The sequence below is a fragment of the Blennius ocellaris genome, assembly GCF_963422515.1.
Source record: "Blennius ocellaris genome assembly, chromosome: 8".
Classification (NCBI taxonomy): domain Eukaryota; kingdom Metazoa; phylum Chordata; class Actinopteri; order Blenniiformes; family Blenniidae; genus Blennius; species Blennius ocellaris.
The window spans coordinates 5,956,282-5,977,983 of record NC_137657.1 but is presented as its reverse complement, the minus strand read 5'-3'; the positions used below and the strand labels follow the sequence as shown (position 1 = coordinate 5,977,983).

The 21,702-nt window shown below is 44.2% G+C and overlaps 1 protein-coding gene across 2 annotated transcripts in view; it reads right to left on the bottom strand.

Moving 5' to 3' along the window:
- The window catches only part of dpy19l1l (dpy-19-like 1, like (H. sapiens)), a 30,299-nt gene extending 24,355 nt beyond the window's left edge, over window positions 1–5,944 (bottom strand). For both annotated transcript variants that reach the window (XM_080501669.1, XM_080501670.1), the window contains exons 1-5: window positions 5,596–5,944; window positions 5,185–5,209; window positions 5,002–5,089; window positions 1,800–1,937; window positions 968–1,088 (exon numbers count right to left, since the gene is read on the bottom strand). In XM_080501669.1, coding sequence (XP_080357795.1) covers window positions 968–1,088; window positions 1,800–1,937; window positions 5,002–5,089; window positions 5,185–5,209; window positions 5,596–5,809 — 586 coding nt within the window. In that variant the 5' untranslated portion in view covers window positions 5,810–5,944. The remainder of the gene's footprint in view (window positions 1–967; window positions 1,089–1,799; window positions 1,938–5,001; window positions 5,090–5,184; window positions 5,210–5,595) is intronic.
- Window positions 5,945–21,702: the final 15,758 nt, after the last annotated feature.

The following is a 21,702-nucleotide window of genomic DNA, read 5'->3' as shown; positions in this document are numbered from 1 at the left end:
GCTCCTTTTGAAAAAGCACCGAGTGGAAAATTTATTCCATTTCAGCCTCTCAGACAAGACGGGAGGGAGGATTTCTCTTTAACGTTTGGCGTGACAGCCGTCTATCTCCTATAACACCCAACCGAGTGTCGCCGGGAACATCCAACTTCACTTCAGCAGTTGGAACACAATCTCGACAGGGCACAGGGAAAACACACGCATATTTATAGCTACAGGTAATTTAGGCCTCATCTAGACGACATTCTAGATCAGCAGTGAAACCACTGGAAGAATACCAACACTGAGACCCGAGACGAGAATTCAGTGACGCTGCCATGAAAGATGGAAAACTAGATTTAGCCTTGAAGCCATGCTGTCAGAAGAATCTGAACAAACATGCATTATGCAACAGCTATAGGAGGGTTGGGTGTTTTTGCGACGTTTCGCTGTATTGTGCATCAGAAAGTATCCTTAAAATTGGCTTTATGTTGAGACTGCAGTCATTTTTTTTTGCAGTAATTGTTTGGTTTTTAAATAAAAATGTGAAATGCCTTTCACATTCCTGCTCTACATCCTGCTGCGCATCAGAGACTTTTATGGCCTGAATATTCTATAGCATTTGGGAAACGTCCTATTGTAGCATGAATTCTCACATATTCTACAAACACAACACCGCGACTCTTTATTCTTTGTTGTCGTTGACTGTGAAATATCTGGAGCTCCTTGAAAACCAGGAGAGCCAGTGTGTGTGTGTGTGTGTGTGTGTGTGTGTGTGTGTGTGTGTGTGTGTGTGTGTGTGTGTGTGTGTGTGTGTGTGTGTGTGTGTGTGTGTGTGTGTGTGTGTGTGTGTGTGTGTGTGTGTGTGTGTGTGTGTGTGTGTGTGTGTGTGTGTGTGTGTGTGTGTGTGTGCGTGCGTGCGTGCGTGCGTGCGTAAGCAGATGAGCATGTTTGGCCGTGCAGTCCGGGGCGCCATGGCAACCGTCTGTACCTTCACAGCTGTCCACAGGAGTCAGTCCCTCTCCTCTGTTGATGGACCAACACATCTTTGTGGGGATTCCAAAGTAGCCCATCACGCCGGTGTACAGCCGGTACCAGCTGGCCAGCACCACCTGCGGAGACGGAGGCGACACGCGCGGTGAAAAGCAGCGTGTGAAGGGACCTCGCTGTAGCGCCAGACACAAACACACTTCTTATTGGGTCCTTCTTTATCTCTGAGTTCCCAGAAAGTGCTGCCCTGCTTTTTTTCCCCTCACTTTACTCGACTTGTTCTGCACAGATGGCGAATATGAAATGCTACAGTTTCAATATGTCGGACAGGAAGATATTCCCCACGTCAAGAAGGGAGTTTACAAGCAGCTTTGTAACCAGGTTAGAGGCTCCGCAGGTCAGATGGGATGAAAAAAGAAAATCCATACTGGTGACAGAGGAACTCATCTGGATACAAGGCTGATCGCACACAGACTCCGTCTGAATAAAAACATGAAACCTGGGACTTTGTCTCGACGCAGACGGAATGACAAAATGGTCTTTTTGAACATCGGTGGATGACAGATCGACGGGCGGACTGCCACCCAGCTCCAGCTCCAGCCTGGAGAAAGTCGGCTTGTCCCCGATGTGCAGTGACTGGTTATGAAGAGCTGCATGAGCAGACATTAATAATATAATGTGTTCGGAGCAATTCCATCTACAGCCTGACCGAAGACGACAGGAAGCATCTAATCCAACCGGTGTCAAACAAAAAGGCCAAAATCTCTGATCCTCACTGGCATTTCAATGTTGTTTACTTCAAATCCAAACGCACCCCTGCACCTCCAGCTTACCTCGGGATAGAGGTTGAACCTCTGCAGCGTGTTGATGACCAGCGGGTGCTCCGTCAGCCGGTCGTTCATGATCATGTGGAGGCCATCCAAGAAGGACGGAGCCTCGATGATGGTCTTGTAATAGGAATAGTACAAACCCTGTACAAGGAGAGAAAAAAAAGAAGTGACAAGATCAAACCCCCCCCCGGAGCACAACACGTCTGAATTATAATCCGGTGTTGCAGAACAACAGAGCAGGATGAGAGACGCAGCAGACGGGACACTAAATATAACTCAGCCCAGAGAGAAGGAGAGGGAATGGGTTGGACGGGCTGGCAGATGGTAACGGCTCGCAGCGCAGCAGGGGTGAGGACGGACAAAAAATATTCTGTTTGCATACGATCACATTTTCACCTTCAGTATCATCACCGAGGCAGCAGGAGCTTTCAGCTCCGGAGGAAGTGAGGAGGCTTTAAAAAACCATGAGGCGACGAGGACAGACACTTTTTTTTCCCTTTTTCCTTCACAGAAGAGTTTGTGGCGACTCGGTGTGAAGAAAGAGAGCAGACACACTGATCTGAAGATCTTTGGCTGGACTGATAACCTTTCAGGACTACAACTGGAAGTCCTGAGGTCACATATCTCAGCTCCGGTGTCAGTGTTGTGTCGTTACTCCCAAGAAATTTGTTATAAAGAACCAATGTTTTATTTAAAATTTTCCCCATGAGCTGGCTCGTACGCTAGTGGTTTAAAGGAACACCAATCCCTGGAGGTGTACACGGTGTGGAGCGGCCACACAACCAACGGGTGAGCTCACTGGTCAGAGTTCAACCTCACTGCACTTTGCCTCACACACTTGTATTTACACGTCAAATAAAAAGATGGGGCCTGAAAAAGACATTACTCTCAACGCTGCATTATCCAGTTTGTGATCGCAGCCGTGCAGAATTTATTACCCAAACTCTGTGTGATATATCAAATTCTATCCACTGAGCAGAGGGCCGCCGGCATACTGAGCTAAACCCCCCGGGTCCGGCTCCATTATTCAGTGCAACCCTGATGAATCTTTCATCCAGGTTGGTTGCCATGGTAACGTCAGGTAATGTTCAGGATAAGAGCTACTCAAGTGTTAAAAACTGCTCACTGACCAATCCTCTTTGGAAATGGGAATTACCCAGCGAGGTAATGCTTCGGCTTTGCAGAAGATGAAGACTTGATGAAGTTAATGGAACACGTGGAGTTTGATTTCAACGCCACGGCGCAAAGGGTCTCGTACTTCAGCGGCTTTTAAAATCAGATGCGTTTGTTGAAGATGACGAAAGGCTTTAAAAAGCTTTTTATTACACGGGACATATTCAGGGAAATTGAGTATAATATAATAATATGCACCAATATCTGGATTTCTTTTCTATATTTTCGTTTTATCTTTTTAGCCTGACTTGATTACATTTCTTATCTATTCAGTAGGACACTCTGTCTGTCTACTTGTTGCTCTGTCTCTGTCCTCTCCTTTTGGAACCTCCGACACCAACCCGACCAGCAGAACGTCTCCACCTGCTTCTGCAGGGCTTTTCCTCTTACAACTGAGTGTTTCCTTCCCCGTCTCCTCCACTTGCTCGTGTCGAATTGTTCTCTGTAGGTGTGCCTTGAAATAACTGCGCTTATTTGGTGCAATATAAATAAAATTGAATTGTGAACTACAATCACGAGGAAGGCATTCGAGTGCTCCCAAATCCATATCCTGGAGGGAGGGAGAGAACCTAAAGAACACGATAAGAGTCACGAAGAACTAAATCCAGCTCCAGGAAGAACAGACAGTCAGCAGGACGGTTGATCCCCCGCAGAGACCAAACAGTGCTTCCTGAGAGTAGACGTATGGACGGCAGGTAGAACCCACAGAGAAACACTGACAGGTTCTGCAGTGGCGCCATAACATCGTCAACGTGCGTCGAGGGGGAGTCAGCGATGGGGGTCTCTCAAGTATTTAATATAATGTTAATGTTCAGGAAGGATTACATGTGTTTCGCTGCACAGACACGAGATGTATTTCTACGCCGCGGCTCTGGAGTGGAGACGATCGCACTCCGGCAGCTGATTGGGAAGCAGGTCTCGCCGGGCGTCTGCTGGCTTATCTGGATGCTGGACTCCCTCATCCACAGACTGCCTGTCAAGTCTGGCAGGAAACACCTCCGACACTGCGAGCAACCAAATCTTCACATCTACCGTCCATACAGACACGGTGGAGCTCGTCACAAACCACAATAAGAGAGAGCTCACGGGCAAACTTTGACTCTGTGATATCCGAGACAAGCGCCGAGGCTGTGAGCAGATATTCAGCACACGATCAATACAAGCACTGTTATCAAGCTGCTGCCCAGCATCTCGACACACTGCAACTCAATCTGGTCCAGGAACACCAACGCTCTCCACAAGCAACATCCTGATAGTCCCATGTCCTCACTGATGACACCCGACAGGATCTCACTGAATACACAGTACGGCGTAGACAGCAGACAGCCACAACATTAAGACCGCCTGCCCAGGCCCGGAATCCACAAGACATCAAGGTGTGTGTGGCGGCATCTGTATACCAGCACGTCCTTTAAGTCAGCTTTAAGTCAAACACAAGGCCAGTGGAGACAAAACCAGCCCTCGAGAGGCTGCATGTACGGTTTATCTGCTGCCGACGATGGATGCCGTTAAAGTATGTGCTTGTTATTTCGTCTGAGCAAACGGTTTGGGCTTGTTGGCGTTAACAATCCCAGAATGTCTGTTATACCGAGGAGCAGAGGCTTGTGTTTGCCCTGTTCTTCGTCAATTTTGAAAAGATTTGTATGCGGGTTTGTGTCAATTACATTTACTTGGAAGGGAAACAATTTGGTATGGACAATATTAGTGAAAATGTTAGACGGGGTAATATTGGTGGACGGAGTGCTGCAACGGCCTGGCAGCATGCTCAACCTGTGTCCTGTCTTTTGATGGACAGATGAAGCTGAAATGGACAGTTTTTGCTTTTCTTTGTATTAATCCACCGAATGTTGTTTTGTTTTGGACTAATGGGGTCACACGGTTTTAATCTGTGTCTTCAAGATTGATCCCATCTTGACCATTTAAAGATATTCAGGATCATTTCCTGCACCTTGTTTCTGTCAGATGTATAATAAAAAGAAAGAAGCCTCTTCAGCTTGAACACTGCAGAGAGACACGAAGAGGAAACACTCACCATCTCGGTGCGGAAAGCCATTTCCTTCTCCAGGTTAGACAGGTGTGAGAAGTGCCTGTCATTCTCGAACAGCTGGGACAGGTGATGCCTAATTACAGGAGAAAGCCGTGAGCCGGAGCAGGAGGATGAAACTCGGAGTGTGAAGAGAGAGAAAAGACGAGAGAAGCAGCGGCAGCAGCTCACCAGTGCAGGAATCCAGTCAGAGCAGCTGTGGACGGAGAGAATTCACTTGAGAAATCAGCACTTTACGAAGGAGAAAACGGGTTGATGGAGGAGAGATTAATAAACACACCAGCCCCGCTGGAGCAGGGATGGGGAGTTTGGGGCTCCTGTCGTGCGGTGAGAAGAGAAAGCGGAGCCCCAACTTCTCCAGGTGAAACCTGCCGACACGTGTGGAGCCGCTCCGTCCATAAACCGCTTTTCTTTGTCATTAGATTGGTTTTTTTCACCGCGAGCCCTCGTTGGCGCTCGCAGGAGCTAACGTTAGCCCGGCGATGGAGCGAGATAACTTGGGTTTACACGGAGCTAATGCTACCGGAGCCTAGCGTCGTTAGCGGGGGGAGCTAGGCGGCTAACGCTCCGGAGAAAACTTACCGAGCAGCAGAGTCGCTCCTAGCTTCGCGGGACTCAGCCCGAGCTTGTGCCCGATGCCCGAGAGCCCGTTCGGGTGGGAGCCGTTGAAAGCCTTGCCCTCCCTGCCCGGGCGACGGACGCTACTTTTGCCGGGGGGCGAAGCGAGAGGGATCCGGTCGCGGTCAGTCTGGGTCGCCGGACTCTTCCCGGTCTGTCTTCTGTTTTTAGCCACCATGATTTTTTTTCTTTCAGTTTTCTTCTCCTTCTTCTCCTTCTCCTTCTTCTTCCAGGAGGAGTCGAGGCTCGCGAGGGGAAGCCGAAGAACCCGAGGGGTGTGCGCAGCTACGCAACCCCACAACAGCCGCTCGTATCGGCTCCTCGGATCTGCCCCTTCTACTACCTGAGAGATGCTGCCACTGCCTCCCGGACGGAGACGTGGTGCCGCGGCGACCCCTGCCGGCCGCGCCGCGCCGCTGCACGCAGCTTCCAACAGTCGCCATGGCAACGCCATGCAACGTGTGAACCAGTGATCAGTGTTGCCAGTTACCTTGAAAAAAAGTTACTCCTTTAAAAGTGGCGTAGTTACTTTGCCGATTACTTGTTTTTAAAACTAAGGTAGATTACGAGTTACTTTTTTAGTTATACGCAGCAGCTGCCAACGATACTCCCCACGTTTTTAGAGTAGAGAGCTTTATTCCTCTCCGTGGGGAAACACAAACTTACAACAGCTCAAGGTAAAAGGTGCAGAACTTATAAAATTAAGGAATAAAAATATATAAATATCTAAACAAGAGCAAAAAATTGAATATGTAAAAATAAAGCAATCCATTAAAAAGAAAAATCCTCTAAAAATAGAGTAAATTGCCAGGATTGCTATACACACAGTGTAGATAGGTAAAGAGATGTACTCAGTGCAGGTGTAACGGAACATGTAGGACATTTACAGTGAGTTGTTAAATATCCTAACAGCTGTTGGGATGAATGACTTCCGGTAGCGTTCTGTTTTACACTGCGAATCAATCAATTTACCATAAATGATCCCTGCCTCCTGATGCATATTTAACCTTTGACCTTCATTCTTCGTTATATTTATATCTGACTGTTTTATTATCCAGATTTGACTATTACTGGTATTCATATACCCCATGATGTAGTTATAGTCTTGTTGTACTATTTATTTATTTGCACTTCCTGCTCTATGCCCCCCACAGTCTTTCATTGATTGATTGATTGATTCGAATCAATCAATGATACTGTTTATACTATTTACTCATAAATACTCTGAAGATAGTGTAACTTCTCTGCAGTTGTGTTCTGCTAGCAATGATATGGTTTAGTAATGACAGATGTTGGTTTCTGATTCTTTTGTGTGAGTTGGCCTGTGACTGGCTGAGAGTGGAGAAGAGGACCAAATTTCACGTTTCATTATATGACATGCATAACGACTGACGTACGCCAACTGACAGTCTGAGTCCCGCAAGTGGCGAGGACCCGTTTAACGCTGCTTTCAGCTATAATTAACATATTACTTTCTTCTTGTTCTTCTTATATTGTGTCAACTTTCCTATTCTGTGTGGAGAAATACTTCACATAATTTCCCTCTGAGAGTAATAAAGTATATAAACTCTATTCAGTTCTACTTTACCACCATATTTAGGAAAAAAAAAGTGTAAAAGCTAATGCTTGTAAAGTGAGAATTACCAATAGATTTTGGTTTTATGAATTAAATATGAACATACCAGCTCTCCTGTTTTCTTGAACTACTGTCTTACTTTAGCTATTAATAACAATAAAAAAAACTTCCTTACAAAGTACCTCATTGGGAAATCCTGTCCCTGAAACAATGGAAAAAGCTAAGATAGATTGAGTCACACATTTCCACTTTCCCAGGGAGAAATTCCCAGTTGGACAGTGGTCAGATTTCCCACTGGAAAGTATTTTTGTATTTCCTATTTCAAAAAGTTACTCTTGAATGGCCTATAATGGCGGGGGGGGGGGCGTCACATTGTTATAATGTATGCCTTATAATTGTTATACTTGAAATACACTTTTCAATATTTGCTGTTTTCATCCTTAAACCATAAAATATGCAAATTAAAACAGACATGAATCGTCATGGCAGATCGTTTCATTACAAAACGGTATGAGACACATTATAAAGGTATGTGACTCTAAACAGTACCTCATGAGACCAGTAGGTGTCAGGATAGGACTAGAAAATGAACACATTTCAGCACTAGTCTGTTCTTGATGTCACCTTTTGTACCCTGACCAAAACATTTCAAAAAGTAATTGACTCTAGCAGTCAGAGGAAACAGTTTGTTCTTGGACAGAACGACCACAGTCCTCGGTTCACATGTTGGACCATCAAACAGGATGGGCTGATCTCATGTGTTTGGTTTGGAGAAGGACTGAGGAGGAGAAGAAAGAGGTGGAATAAAAAAAGGAAAAACCCCGCCGGCGCCTTCTGGTGGTTACGTCATAACAGTTTGTCTCAGACGCAAACGATTCCCGCTCGGGGTGACGCGGAGAGTTACAATCATCAGGAATCAGAAGAAGATGAAGTCCCAACATCACAAATGTTGAAAACAATTACCGATAGACTTTTTTTTTTTTTACAGTGATCAATTTCACCTGTAGTTATGATGATGCTGATTCATGCTGAGATATTGTTTATCTTGGTCATTGTTATGAATAAAAGTAAAACATTAATGGTCATAAATAGATCATTGCTGAGACAGACGTTTTTTAATATTTTTTGTTGAGCTCACTATTTATTTTTTTTTAGTTCTTGCTATTAATATGTACCATATTTAATAAGCTCTTTATGTTTTGGATGTAAAATAACTGCAGCTTCCAGGTTGACATGTTGAATTGAGAAGAAACCTCAAGTATATTTTGTAATAAGTTCAGCCCCGGAGTTTTCCAGTGAAACCAAACATTTTTAGACAAAATATACAAAAGCATTTGGCGTCAAACTTAAATCAACGGACAGTTTCCCAGGTCTGCTCTATAGTTGTTGCATGATTCGGTTGCTGGTTCACGGTCACCGCTCCTCACTGCCCACATACATCTGACACCGTGATTATTGTTACACCAGCCTCAGCGGTTGTTGTTGGACGGCGGTCCAAAGCCTTAAAAAAAAAAAAAAAAACCACACCGGCACATGTGGACATGGCCTGAGATGGAGTTCCCTCTCTGCATCGCCACGTCTCTCACCATCAACCCCAATTTCCAGCCCGCTGGAAGCTCCCACACTCTGCCTGCTGCCTCCAGGCCCAGCACTAATACTGTACAATCACCCAGGCCTTGACGGAGCGCCGGTGTCTCCGCATGGGACCTCGGTGAACGACCGGCCATTGACCATTATGAGCTCCTGCGATCACTGGCAGGATTTGTTTTGACACCAAACAGCGAGGCAGAGTGTGGGTGGTGCCGTCGATGAGGCCAGGTTGTTGCTCAATGGACTTCCTGCCAACTAAAAATAGTCTGAAGAACCAAGACAAGACACACGTTGACATTTTCAATGTTTTTTTTTTTTTTTATGTTGAATTTCTCTTTGAGATGAAAACATGAAAAGACTCCAAGAGAAGCCAACGACAACGGCGTGGCCACGTACCTTGGACTTTTGTTGTGATCTGATACAGAAACAAACCCAAATGGAACCGGACCTCCTGAGGCGCCAAGACGTCAGCAACAGATTTTTTAAATCCCGGAGTAAAATGGTTCCTTTATGAGTTGGACTTAGTTTGTTCAGCACATCCACCAAATGCCTGATCGGATTAAATTGGGAGATTTCAAAGGCGGTCGACACTTAAAACTGTATTTCTTTGCTTTTTAACGGGGTGTATTATCCTGCGATACTGCGGCAGTGCGCCACGTTACAGCCTAATTTCATCTTGAGTGGACCGGACTGGTAAAATAGTGCCATAATAAGCTTTTCTCTCTCTTGTGGTGCAGAATGTACTTGATGAAAATGTTTCATTACTGCCTGAAATGACGACAATCTTAATATAAAGCCAATCTTAGTGAAACCTTCTGCTGCAAAATACAGAGAAATGTAAAAAAAGGAAAAAACTTGTCCTAGAGCTGTTGTATCTGCTAATCTCAAGAAATGTGTTGGAAAATCGGGGTTTTCTTTTAAATTTGCTACGATCTTCTTGGTGGTTTGGTCAGATTGGCCGTGGACCCCTGAGGATGTTCTACCAAAGGATTGCGTCAACCTGCACAACTTTTTATGCATCTTTGTTCCTCAGTTCATCCTGGTCTCAACAATATTTCTAATCATCACAATTGAAACTTATTTGTGTCTGTGTGTAGCCGCATTCACAAGAAATTGCATGTTTGCTTCTTGTGTGTGTGTGTGTGTGTGTGTGTGTGTGTGTGTGTGTGTGTGTGTCAGAGGAAGGGACGGCTCAGAAGGGGGAGGGGATAATTTATGGGCCAACCGGCTCCCCGTGTCGCTGTGACATGTTTATTACGCAGCAGAAACACATGCTGCCAATGATCACTCATTGTTTGAGTATCAGTTATCTCGGCATTAAGGCCCATTAGTATTCTCTGGAAGCCGATTCAATTAGCGCTCTCCTGGGGCCGCGGGGGGGCCGCAACAAGACATTCATCACACTGCGGGAAAAGGCTGTCACAGCCCGGGTGTAGATCTGTGGAACAGAGATTCAAACATTTGAAAATGTACAATGTGATGATACCGTTACCTCCGCTGATGAAAGTTGGGGGAAGGTTGTGTTTTTGTCTGCATGTATTTGTTTATTGGTTTGTATGTATGTATGTATGTATGTATGTATGTATGTATGTATTTATGTATGTATGTAACCAACTTTTCCCGAATTGCATGAAATCTTCAGGGATGACTTGTCATCCTCCAAGGACCAATCAATTAGCTTACGCAATGCTAATGGCTAACGGCTCACCGTTTCTGAATAAATCCCCCCAAAAACTGCAAAAAAATGTCCCATACAAAGCGGACATTTGTCATGTGTCTGTTGCCATGGAGACGCTCTGGAGCTTGTAGATATTATCTCGGTTTGGCATTGAGCGCATTGACGCCGGTCATGGTTTATCGCTCAGTGTTTCACAGTGATGTTGCTACCTGACGGGCTAGTTAGCGTCGATGTGAGCTAACGGCTAACATGCTAGCGACACTAACTCGGTTCCACAAACAACAAATGTGACGTCAGATCAGGTCAAGTCAGATTTATTTATATAAGACTTTACAAAGAGTGACTGAAGCCAAAGTGCCTCACATAATACAAATGACAATGAAAGAGTGGGAAGTAAAGCAGGAAGATACAGGAAAACAATAAAACAAACAATAACATTTACAGCAATAAAAGCAGGCGCAGAGTCTCAAACGTGGTTAAAAGCCAGAGAATAAAAATGAGTCTTATGATTGGTTTTTAAAAAGTGACGTTGGCGAAGGTCTGCGGTCTACCGGGTGAACTAGAGCTACACTCGGTAGAGCGCAGAAATTTACTCGATAGAATCGAAAGCTTTTGAAGTTAATACTCAGGATGAAACGTTGTGAAAGATTAAATAAAAAAAGACGCATGACATGACAGTTCAAACCGAGTAAGAAGCAACAACTAGAAGTGAATCTTGGTGATTAAAAAGCGAGGACGTCTGCACCGACGCTTCAAGGCTGAGACGAGCAGAGCGCAATGGGAACCAGTGACTCTGGTCTTGGTCTTGACTCCAGCCCCTTCAGTTCTGGGTCTTGGTCTTGACTCCAGCCCCTTCAGTTCTGGGTCTTGGTCTTGACTTGGCCCCGGCCTCTTCAAGGTCTTTCCTGCTGAACCCCAGCAGGTGTTTCTCACGCCAGGCCGGTGTACCAGGGTCGCCTCAGGCCACCTGCTCTGAGGCGGACACACCGACGGCCTCGGCCTCCGTTTAATCCTGATAACACAGCTGTCTGGATTAGCGGTGCGTATCGACCTCGGGCGGCGTCCGATCCCTCACTTCCCGGGACAAAGCCGGCGGCGGAGTCACCTGTCGCTCCGCTGATGGAGAGATAAACTGAGACATAAACTGAGGAAGTCGGGACGCCGGGTCCGTCTGTAAGCTGGACTTAGTTTTCTGAAAAGTGTTTTTTTTTTTAAGTATTTCAATGAGACATAGTTATTGATCTGTGCATTTTTCAAACTGCTGCTTTCGTCCTCAATATTTTCACACAGAAAACATGATGTCATTATAACGTCGGAGTAGTTGATGGTCATAATTTGTCTTGTTCGATCCAACGTACGGCTCACGGGCAAAAACAAAATCGACCACCAAAAGGCTCAATCTGGTCCCGGGATGGCGTTAAACAGTGACGATGAAGTCATTTATTGTTATTTTGCATTCAAAGTAAAAAAAAAAAAAAATTTGTTTCCAGGCAATCGCCAGTGTTTCAGTAAGACATTACACTGGAGAGTGTCAAACATAAGGCTCGTGGGCCAAATCCAGGCCAGGAGACGCTCCAATCCAAACCACCGCGCAAACTGGAACTGCTCTTTTTTTTTTTTTTTTATACGTTTCTTAAACGTAGCAGACACCACAGAACACTGAGACTCGGGTCGTAGTTTATCAGTGTGCAGGGAACATGCATCTCTGAGCAGGTTTTTACTTAAGGTTTTGGTAAAAAAAAATTGATAATTCTATAACATAAAAACACAATTTTTGCATTTTAATCATCTGATATTCAAAAGTGAACCACGAATATAATTTGAGAGGTGTGTACATTATCCGACTACCTTTCGGGGCGTGGACGTCTGCTTTAGGTCAAACAATACTGCATTCTTTACATGTCTCATAAGTGTACTATTCAATATAAATAAAGTTTCAATTGAAGCATTTGCTGTATTTAGGATGAAAACTAAACCTAAATTTGAATTTTATTGCCACGAAAGCCTATCCTTGTAGTTTTGATTTCAAATAATTGCCGGTTTCTGTTTGTTACAATCTGTAAAAAAAAAAAAAAAAACACCACAAATGAATATACGTGTTAATTTGTGTTTGTGTTGCCAGACATGAGCATATTAGAGAAAACACAGAAACTACAGGAAAGATGAATAAAACCCTCCAAACCCCAGAGTACGTAAAGTGAAGGTGTAAAAAAAAAAGGGAGGCCTGGAGAGAGAGAGAGAGAGAGAGAGAGAGAGAGAGAGAGAGAGAGGGAGGGCAAGCGAGAGGCCAAGCGGCGGGTTGAGAGAGAGGACATGATTGGCTTAAGCCGGTGCAGAAAGATTGTTTCCTTTGGCCCTATGCTGTGATTTCCTGCCCTGTGATCATTTCTTCCATATGATTAGGCCGATGTGCAGAGCGTGCAGTCATATGACGGGCTTTCGCTCCACCAACAAACGAAGCGGCGCAGCGACGGGGTCGGCGGGCCGACACAGAGGATTAGCAGCAGTGGCGGCGGCGGCGGCGGCGAGGACGACGCACAGGTGATGTTTTCCAACTGGCAGGACGCGTCGGGATTGTTCCAGCTGCTGACCCGCCGTAGGAACACAGAGGGCGTCGCACAAATGGTTGCACTTCCAATGAACGTGTCCACGTTTATTTTCTAACTTTAAATCCTAAACTGGAGAGAGAGAGGGAGAAAAAAAAAGAAGAAGAAAAGAAAAGAAGCTCATGGAACACATGCTGGGGGAAGTGAGGATCCAAGAAAGTGTCACCACTCTCACGGTCTCAGCCGTCCTCACAAAGACGGATGTACCAAAGCACACACACACACACACACACACACACACACACACACACACACACACACACACACACACACACACACACACACACACACACACACTCGCACATGAAAATAGACCTAACCAGGCCTGAGATGGGTCCATGTAATATAATTAGCCCAAATCAGTGACCTCGCTTTCAGACCCGACACAATGCCAGAGGGGCCCTGCTCTCCTCCACTCACACACACACACACACACACACACACACACACACACACACACACACACACACACACACACACACACACACACACACACACACACACACACACACACACACTCTCCTGCCACCACCGACACAAACCTCCAGCTGTGACCTTCTAGATAATGGTCCCGCTCTCATCCCAGACACACGGAGGGGAAATTGAAAGTTCCCGGTGTACATTTAGCAGTGGAAGGAGTGAACCGACACAGGCCACAAGGAAACTGCCTTCCCAGTCCCGTCCACTTGCCTCAGTCCTGCACTTGGTCTTCTAAAAAGAGTCTTCAAGACGGCAAGATGCGTTTCACCACTTGTTCACAGATAGATGTTCAGGCTGGGTCCTGAACGTGTCTGAGCGCCGGAGGCTTCAGCGCAATTGGTCAATCTTTTAATGGCGCCTGTTGCCAGCTAACGTGGTATATTTGTCAGGACAGCACTTTACCAGGTGAGAACTAACCCTTAGCTACTTGCCAATACAAGTCCTCATTAAACACCATTAAGCGAAATTCACACTGGAACGGCTATTCATTGCGCTAGGTCACCTGCTTCAGCACTGCAGGACCTATGGAGCAGGAGGCTGCCGTATGCGGTACCGCCGCCCGAGGGACCGAGCTCGCCAACCAACGAGTCATCATGCTAGCATGTAGCATCGCTGGCGTGTGCTTCCTGAAACTCTTTAGCACGACGCTCCTGAGTCTGATTCTGAACTGCCTTTCCTCTCTTGACAGTTTGAGCAGAACCTCCTTTACGTCTTACTTTTGTATTTCATATTAAAGGATCTGTGACGTATGACGTGGCGTCGTGCTCTCTGGGTTGCATCAGTAATATACAACATATTTTCAGTGACTATGTTTTATTATTGAATTACATGGAGAGAAAAAATAAACTCAACAAAAATGTGTCGTGATCCAGAATAAACCAAGTCCAGTTGATTTCGGTATCGCTTCAGCGGCCTGATTGGTCAGAGCGAGCCAATCAGAGCCACTCTCTGCAAGCCTGTGATTGGCTGCTTTTGTAGCACATTTGTTTAAATGGCGTGATTGTGCGTTTATGTGGATAACTGCAAACGTAGAAACATGGAATAGATCTTTGTTGGCTCACATTAAGCTTTTTTATTTTCTTTTTCCTGTGTTCACACTGTTGAGGTCTCTCTCTCTCTCTCTCTCTCGCCCCACAAAGCCTCTTACTGCTGCAGATGTACCTGATGGCGCGTCGGGTAAAGCCAATTGTTTTAATGAAGGTGAAAAGTCGCTGACCGTTGTGGTGGAAAGGGTTTTTTTGGGGGGGAGGGGGGGTGGAGGGACCCCCGCCACGCAGCGTGTTCATGTCTGCGTGTGAGTCCACCGCTGTGACGTACACACTCCACAAGTTTCTCCTGTCACTTGTCAACACCCTGACGGTTTAATCTTTCCTGCCTGTGCGAGTATTAAAAGATTATGAGTGTTCTGCATGGCTTCACGCACACCGCATAAGGGGCCGTTTCTCCCAGGGCCCCTCGGGTAATTCTCTGAGGGGGTGAGACAGAGGCCGGCGGGGGAGAGAGAGGGAGAGAGAGAGGCACAAGAGGAGGGGGAAAGAAATGGTGGAATATTTTTTTTCTTTTTACATGTTTTCTTTTTTTTTTTACATTTTCCTCTCTCTGCTGATTTGACACTGAACGTCTCATCCAAATCACAAACCTGAATCCGCTTGCAGAGCCACTTGTCTTCCCATCCAACGGTTTCTTTTCTTTTCTTTGAAGTGTCTTTGAGCGAGACGTTAAAGCGGCGCTGCCTCAGCCGTCACCGTCAGTGTGTGATCACGTAAAGCGCACGAGACCAGACCAGGCTTCATCAAACCCACATGGGGAAATTCCATCATCACTGCAGCTCCACTTCACACACATTGACCTTGTTTTGATTTGATGATTTTCCATGTTTGTCAATATTAGCTCATTCTTCATGCTCAAAACATGCAAAATATAAAATGTTAAGATTTACCTTTTTTCAGATCTGACAAATTAAAACTTAAATGAGCTCCAATAAGTGAGATAATATATTGTATTTATATGTTAATACCTTGATTGTGAATCTTAATTGCCAAAATACATCATATAAATAATTCCTTAAGTGTGCCGTGAGCTAATCTGTCAATACATGTTGTATTAATTGGAAATAAAGCTGTGGACATGACTTCATAGTAAAAGTTTTAGTGTGTTTTTCTCACTCGAGCTGTCAGGACAAAGAGCGGCAATAAAACAATCTGTTAAACTCACGTCACAGTTTGTTTGCACTTGGTTTTATAACAAATCCGGCGTATTTCAACACATTAAAAAAGAAAAACAAAAAAAGATGATAAATCCGACTGTAGGCCGGACCCACAGTGGTGCACAGTGCCTCCCTGTTGGTGTGCAGATGGTCTGCTGACTCAGCAGGCGAGGTGAGGAGAATATAACATATACAGTGTGTGTGTGACTGCCGGACACGGAGCCGAGGTGTAATAGAGTCTCTCAGTGTCAGAGCGCTGCATGTGATCTTTCAGCGGCTCGGCGCCCCGCGGACACTCCCCTGCCCACCGTGGTCCTTCAATTAGCAGTTTATTATTCCAGGGGCCCTGGACCCCCCCCCCCCCCCCCCCCCGGGTGCTGATAGCTACATGCCAATACCACAACTGACAGTGTGTGTGAGCCTGCGTGTCCCGGTACCACAGTGCAGAGTGACGCCTTTCAGCACAAAGTCTTTGGACTTTTCTAAGCAGACGTGCGTCAGCGTGCCGGTGTGATCCGGCATGGCGGATCACACCGGGGGGGGGGGGGGGTGGCCACCCAGTAAGTCATTTCTAATAAAACCTTGGTCTGACAGTGTAGACTTCCCCTGCCTCTCAGGTGATTTTTGTCGTCTGAGCTTTGAACAGAGGTTTAGGTTAACACTAACCATCTCCTCCATGAGGCTCTCCCATCCGCTTTCTATGGAACATTGTTTTCTCCGTTTGTTTGAGGAAGGATTAGGAACCGGTTACCCAGTAACATCCCAAGATCTAATCAGTTGGTCCTTCGACGATGACAAATCATCCCTGAAAATTTCATGCAATTCAGGCCAGGAGTTTTTAGCAAAAAGTTGGTAAAATACATACAAACCCAATAAATGAATAAATAAAAACCTCCTTGCGTTGGCGAAGATAAGAAGACGGTACACTGATGATTGTGTCTGACAAACTGTAAAGTAAAGCACACAATCTGTTAAGTTCATTTACCTTCATGAATATGGAAATTCAGGCGTGTGACAGATTGTACAAATCACAGGGGGGTTGATGCCAGTGGGTTAATGTAATACAATGAGTAATGTCATTCAAGCCCAGCGTCAGAAGAAAACACAAAACTTCAGTGTTGTGCGTCCGTTTACAGGAAAACACTGGTCAGAGCAACTTTTTGAAAATAGCTCCCAGTATGGAACTTTCTGAAAACACTCCGTCCCCATGAGGACGAGGGAAAACGCTGCCACCGGCCACGCGCTCCTCGGATATAGTAAACACTCCTTCTGCACATGTGCGAGTCGACGGACAATAACAAACATGGCGGTTTACTTTTGAACAAACCATCAGTGAGAGATTAAAGAGTTAAAAGTGGCGTCGTAAGTCACCGTCCGTCTGTTTGCAGTGGCGCGTCTCGCCGGGCGGCAGTGGGTTAACACACACGCCTGTCAAATTGTGAGCTTCCCTCTCGTGTTCTTTATTTATTTACGGCGTGCTCTGGAACTGTGGGAGCGTCACACACGGAGACAGAGCCCTCCACCCCCCCTCCCCCACCCTCCCTCCGCCCTCCTCCATCCTGCCAATGCGCCGCTGGTTAGATATTGTTAGCATTCCATTTGCCATTTACATTTTCTCTGCTTGACATAATTGAGGAATGGATGCTCTTATGAAAATTAAACTCGCGGTCCTCCTGGGTTACTGTAACCCTGTTAAAATGTAATGAGATTCTTTATGCGTCGTCTTGTGATTTTTTTATTAAATAGAATATCAGTATGACTAATTCCCCCGGCCCAAATGTGGACTGGGACACCGCATTATTGATAGGCCGGTGCATAAGTGGTCTCTGTTGGCCTGCCTCTAATGGCCTAATAATGCATTATAGCAGGATCAGTGGGCCTGCGGCTTGCAGTGCTTATTGTCGTTATTGAAAACACCTGGGCCGACCATTCATCAAGGTTAAATCACCAGGGCCCGTCCGTTCATTAGGCTGTCAGTAAACATCTTTATTTAGTTTGTGCTGCCGATACTGACGGGGCGGAGGCTTGATGGGGGGGGGGCTCCTCCAGGAAGACACCAAGCTGCAGGCTGGTGGTTCCACCCACAGACCCAGCCGTTCCCCCTCACTGTCAATTGGACGGATGATGGAGCAGAACGGATCGCGGCGGCCCGTTCCCAGAATGGAGGCGGTTTCTACCACGCCGTGTGCATATTTATCTTCCACGACGATTGTTTTGAGTGTAAGCAGAGGGAGCGGGAACCACGTGACGGATGGATGGAGGCCCTAACGAAGAAGGATGGGCCGGGCCGGGCCGGGCCGGGCCGGGCCGGGCAGCCGGTGGAGAGATGATTAACCTCATCGATTCCCTTTTTTTTTTTTTAGATAAAGAGCAACTTGACAAATCATCGCTGCACAGGCGGTATTAACATTTCAATGTGGATATTAAATGGCTCTAATTCAAAACACACGCACCTGACAGGGAACACGCTCATGTAGATGAGGAGTGGTTCTCACATTGATCACGACTAACGAGGATGGATTTGACTAATTTAATCACTTTTTCAATTCTTGATAGTTGACTTTTAATTCATACCATCAGTGATATAATGTTTATTCCTCTTTGCATTAATGTAATGAAAGGTAAAATAATTCATGGTTGAAACAAAAAAAATGACTTCTGTTCCATTTTGTTTTGTTTTTCTCTTTTGTATTACGTACTTCTGTTATGTTTTGTTGTTTTTTTCTTGAATCACTGGTGTCCAGGGGAATTTTATGGGTTTTTAAGAGATAGGTGTAAATAAACCTTGGCTTCAGCCTTTACCTATTCTAACTACAGATATTGTAGAGAAAAATGAAAAAATTTAAGTTAAAAAAACGCATGCGTGAACTTTTAAGTTCTATATATCGAGTGCACAAAATTCAACTTTTGCACTGAAACTCTAACCGAAATAAACCATTCATTCATTCCTTCAATGTATTAGAATTAAAACATATTATCCCAGTTTCTACTCCCACAGTAAGAAAATCCCTGTTTTAAAGTAGAGTGCAGGTTCTCCCTGTGCGTTCACGGGCTCTCTACTGATACTCACAATTCAAAATCATGTGCATGACAATAATTAGTGACTCTCAGTTGTCTGAAGGTGTGATTGATCCTTACCCCTCCAGGTTTCCCTTTTATTTTTATCTATTTTTTTTAACCTTGTGTTGTAGAAACATAATGGAAAATAATAATAGTAAAAAAAATTAAAAATACATAAATATAGAGATGTATGAATAGAGGGATTTGGATCATAAATGTCATGATTAAAATATAGTAATAACAGGAAAATTTATTAAAAAAATATTAATAAACAAATATATATGTACAAACGTTAAAAACATACTACAAATAGTTGGAAATAAAAATAAAGTGAAAAGAGAAAGGGCGTAAAGATTAATAAAATAAATAAGTATATATAGTTTAATTTAAGAGAAGATTACAAAACAACCAGATCACAAATATTGTCCTTCACAATTCACTTTCCAGGTTTTCACCCAAAGTGTATCAGCGACAACCCAAAAGACCCTGAGTTGGATGAAGTTATATATCTACATAAAAGAGATAGATGGATAGATATATAGGATAGATAGATGTACACCCCCCCCCCCCCCCCCACACACACACACACACACACACTGAACAATAACACATCATTAAGCTATAATAAGACATTTGTTTCAGTCTTGCCCCTCAACATGAGAACAATAACTTAAGTGTCTCCTCAGAATTAATTTCTTTACAGCCACTGTGGCAGAATTGGACAATTTAATGAATAAATTAAGATGGTTTGAGACGTCTGCTGCTGCGCTGCAACACAAATGGGACCTTAAATGGTCGACCATGACATTAACGATTAATTCAGGGAGAATTGCAGCAAATTAAGCAGATGGGAGAAAGTTTCGGGCTTTAATTTTAATAAACAGAAAAAAAAAAAAGCAGAAGAAACAGCGGCCGGGCTCCTCTGCTTTATTGGTTTGGATTCTAATCGGGAAAATGGGCTAAAAATCAAAGGCTGCCATCACAGTGGCTTTTACTTGGTCCAGAATAAATGATGTGGGAGGCTTTTTTCTTTTCCTTTTTCTTTTTTTTGAAGATTACAAAAGCATAGTGGTAAAGAATTTGCTGACTTGTGGCCCAGCGAGAGAAATGATGTGTTGTTTTATCAGTTTATCACTGGCTGTCAGGAGGATTTACCAGAATCACACAGAGGCTCTGAATGATCTGCTTTCCTGCTCTTTTCTTTACAGCATCAATCTTCTTGTTCTGTGAGTGACGTGTCCTCTGCATCTCCTTATGTTAAAACTAAGTTTGATATTTCTTATTTTTCATTTGCATGTTCTGCCTGTGTATGCAGGAGTTTTCACCAGGTACAAAAACATGCGTTTGAACTTGGTGGATGTAATTCCGTGGTTGGATGCGAGCGTCTCTGACCTCATCACGTTGTTCAGTGTCTTCACCTCCAGCACAGTCCACTTTCTGGGAGCAGCTGCAAAGGTGAAAAGAAGTAGTCTGAGTAGTTTTTGAAGAGGTGACTTTGTACTGTACGCACACTGGAGATGAGACTGGACATTTAATACCCTCTGCAAAGGTATTAAAACATGACATTACTCTTAAAGCGGTTTATAGAGGAACAGTGTAGCGATAAACAAGACAGGCAAAGACTGAGAGACAATTCAAACCAATTTACAAAGAAATATAAAATACAAAAATATGACATCATGACTATATAGTGGCACTCGACACTGAATTACATAGAGAATAAAAAAAACCAAAAACCTTGTTGTTATGAGGTGCTCCACTGTGCTGTGAGCATAAAAATACTTAGTGCAATTTTAAACATGTAAACAGTTGTTGTACCTCAGTACACACCTTCAACACTCTTTTCATGTGAAAATCCTTTTTCTTCTTCACCACTGCTTGATTTTATGTGAATTCACCCTTTAATTCAAGATCATTTTAGGAAAATAAATCAATAATTTAACCACGTTGATGTAACGCTTCTCTTTTCGAGCGCAGTAATCGTCTTTCTTTTGCTCTACATGATAATTTCTGAGGCCGGTGTGTGTGTGTGTGTGTGTGTGTGTGTGTGTGTGTGTGTGTGTGTGTGTGTGTGTGTGTGTGTGTGTGCGTGCGTGCGTGCGTGCGTGCGTGTGTGTGTGTGTGCTATAGAAATAAACATTTCCTGCACACTGCAGGTTAAAGACCTTCACACGTCTGTCACTCAGCTGACAGGATCCCTGATCCTCAGACCAAACACAAACAAACTACAATCCTTCAGCACATCAGGGGGGAAAATACCACAATACTCCACATTACTGAACACAAAATAGATTTACATGTTCTATCTGCGTTAACTTTGCACAATATCTTTGAAAACTGCAGTTATTTCTTACATTTTGGACACATGAGATCAAGTGATGATCGACATTTTTTAATCTCTAGGTTAAACTAAGAATTTATACGTGGCGTTTTGAAAAAGCAGAAATATTAACTGGTGAAAAGCATTAAAGAACAAGGTTATTTATTGTCCACATTCAGCAAATACAACTATTATTTTTCCGTTTTGTCCCATTTCTCCATTTGGATATACATCTGAGGTGTGTCTGTATTGGATAAAGTGTTTTTAAATATTTGTCAACATCTAAACTTTCTACATCTATATAAATAAATAATGAAAATACATACACACAAAATAAATCTATATCCAATATACACATGTCTATCTAGAAATACACAAGTACTGATCTGTCTTATTATTTGTTGTCATGATTGGGAAGGCGTCCCGATGCTCAAACTGCAGAATGTGCTATTTTAATACTTTAATATAGAGATCGCCTCTTGTTATAATAGAATTACTGCTTATAGAGTATCATCTTTAATCTGAAGCCAAGAATTTACAGATTTCCTACCAATT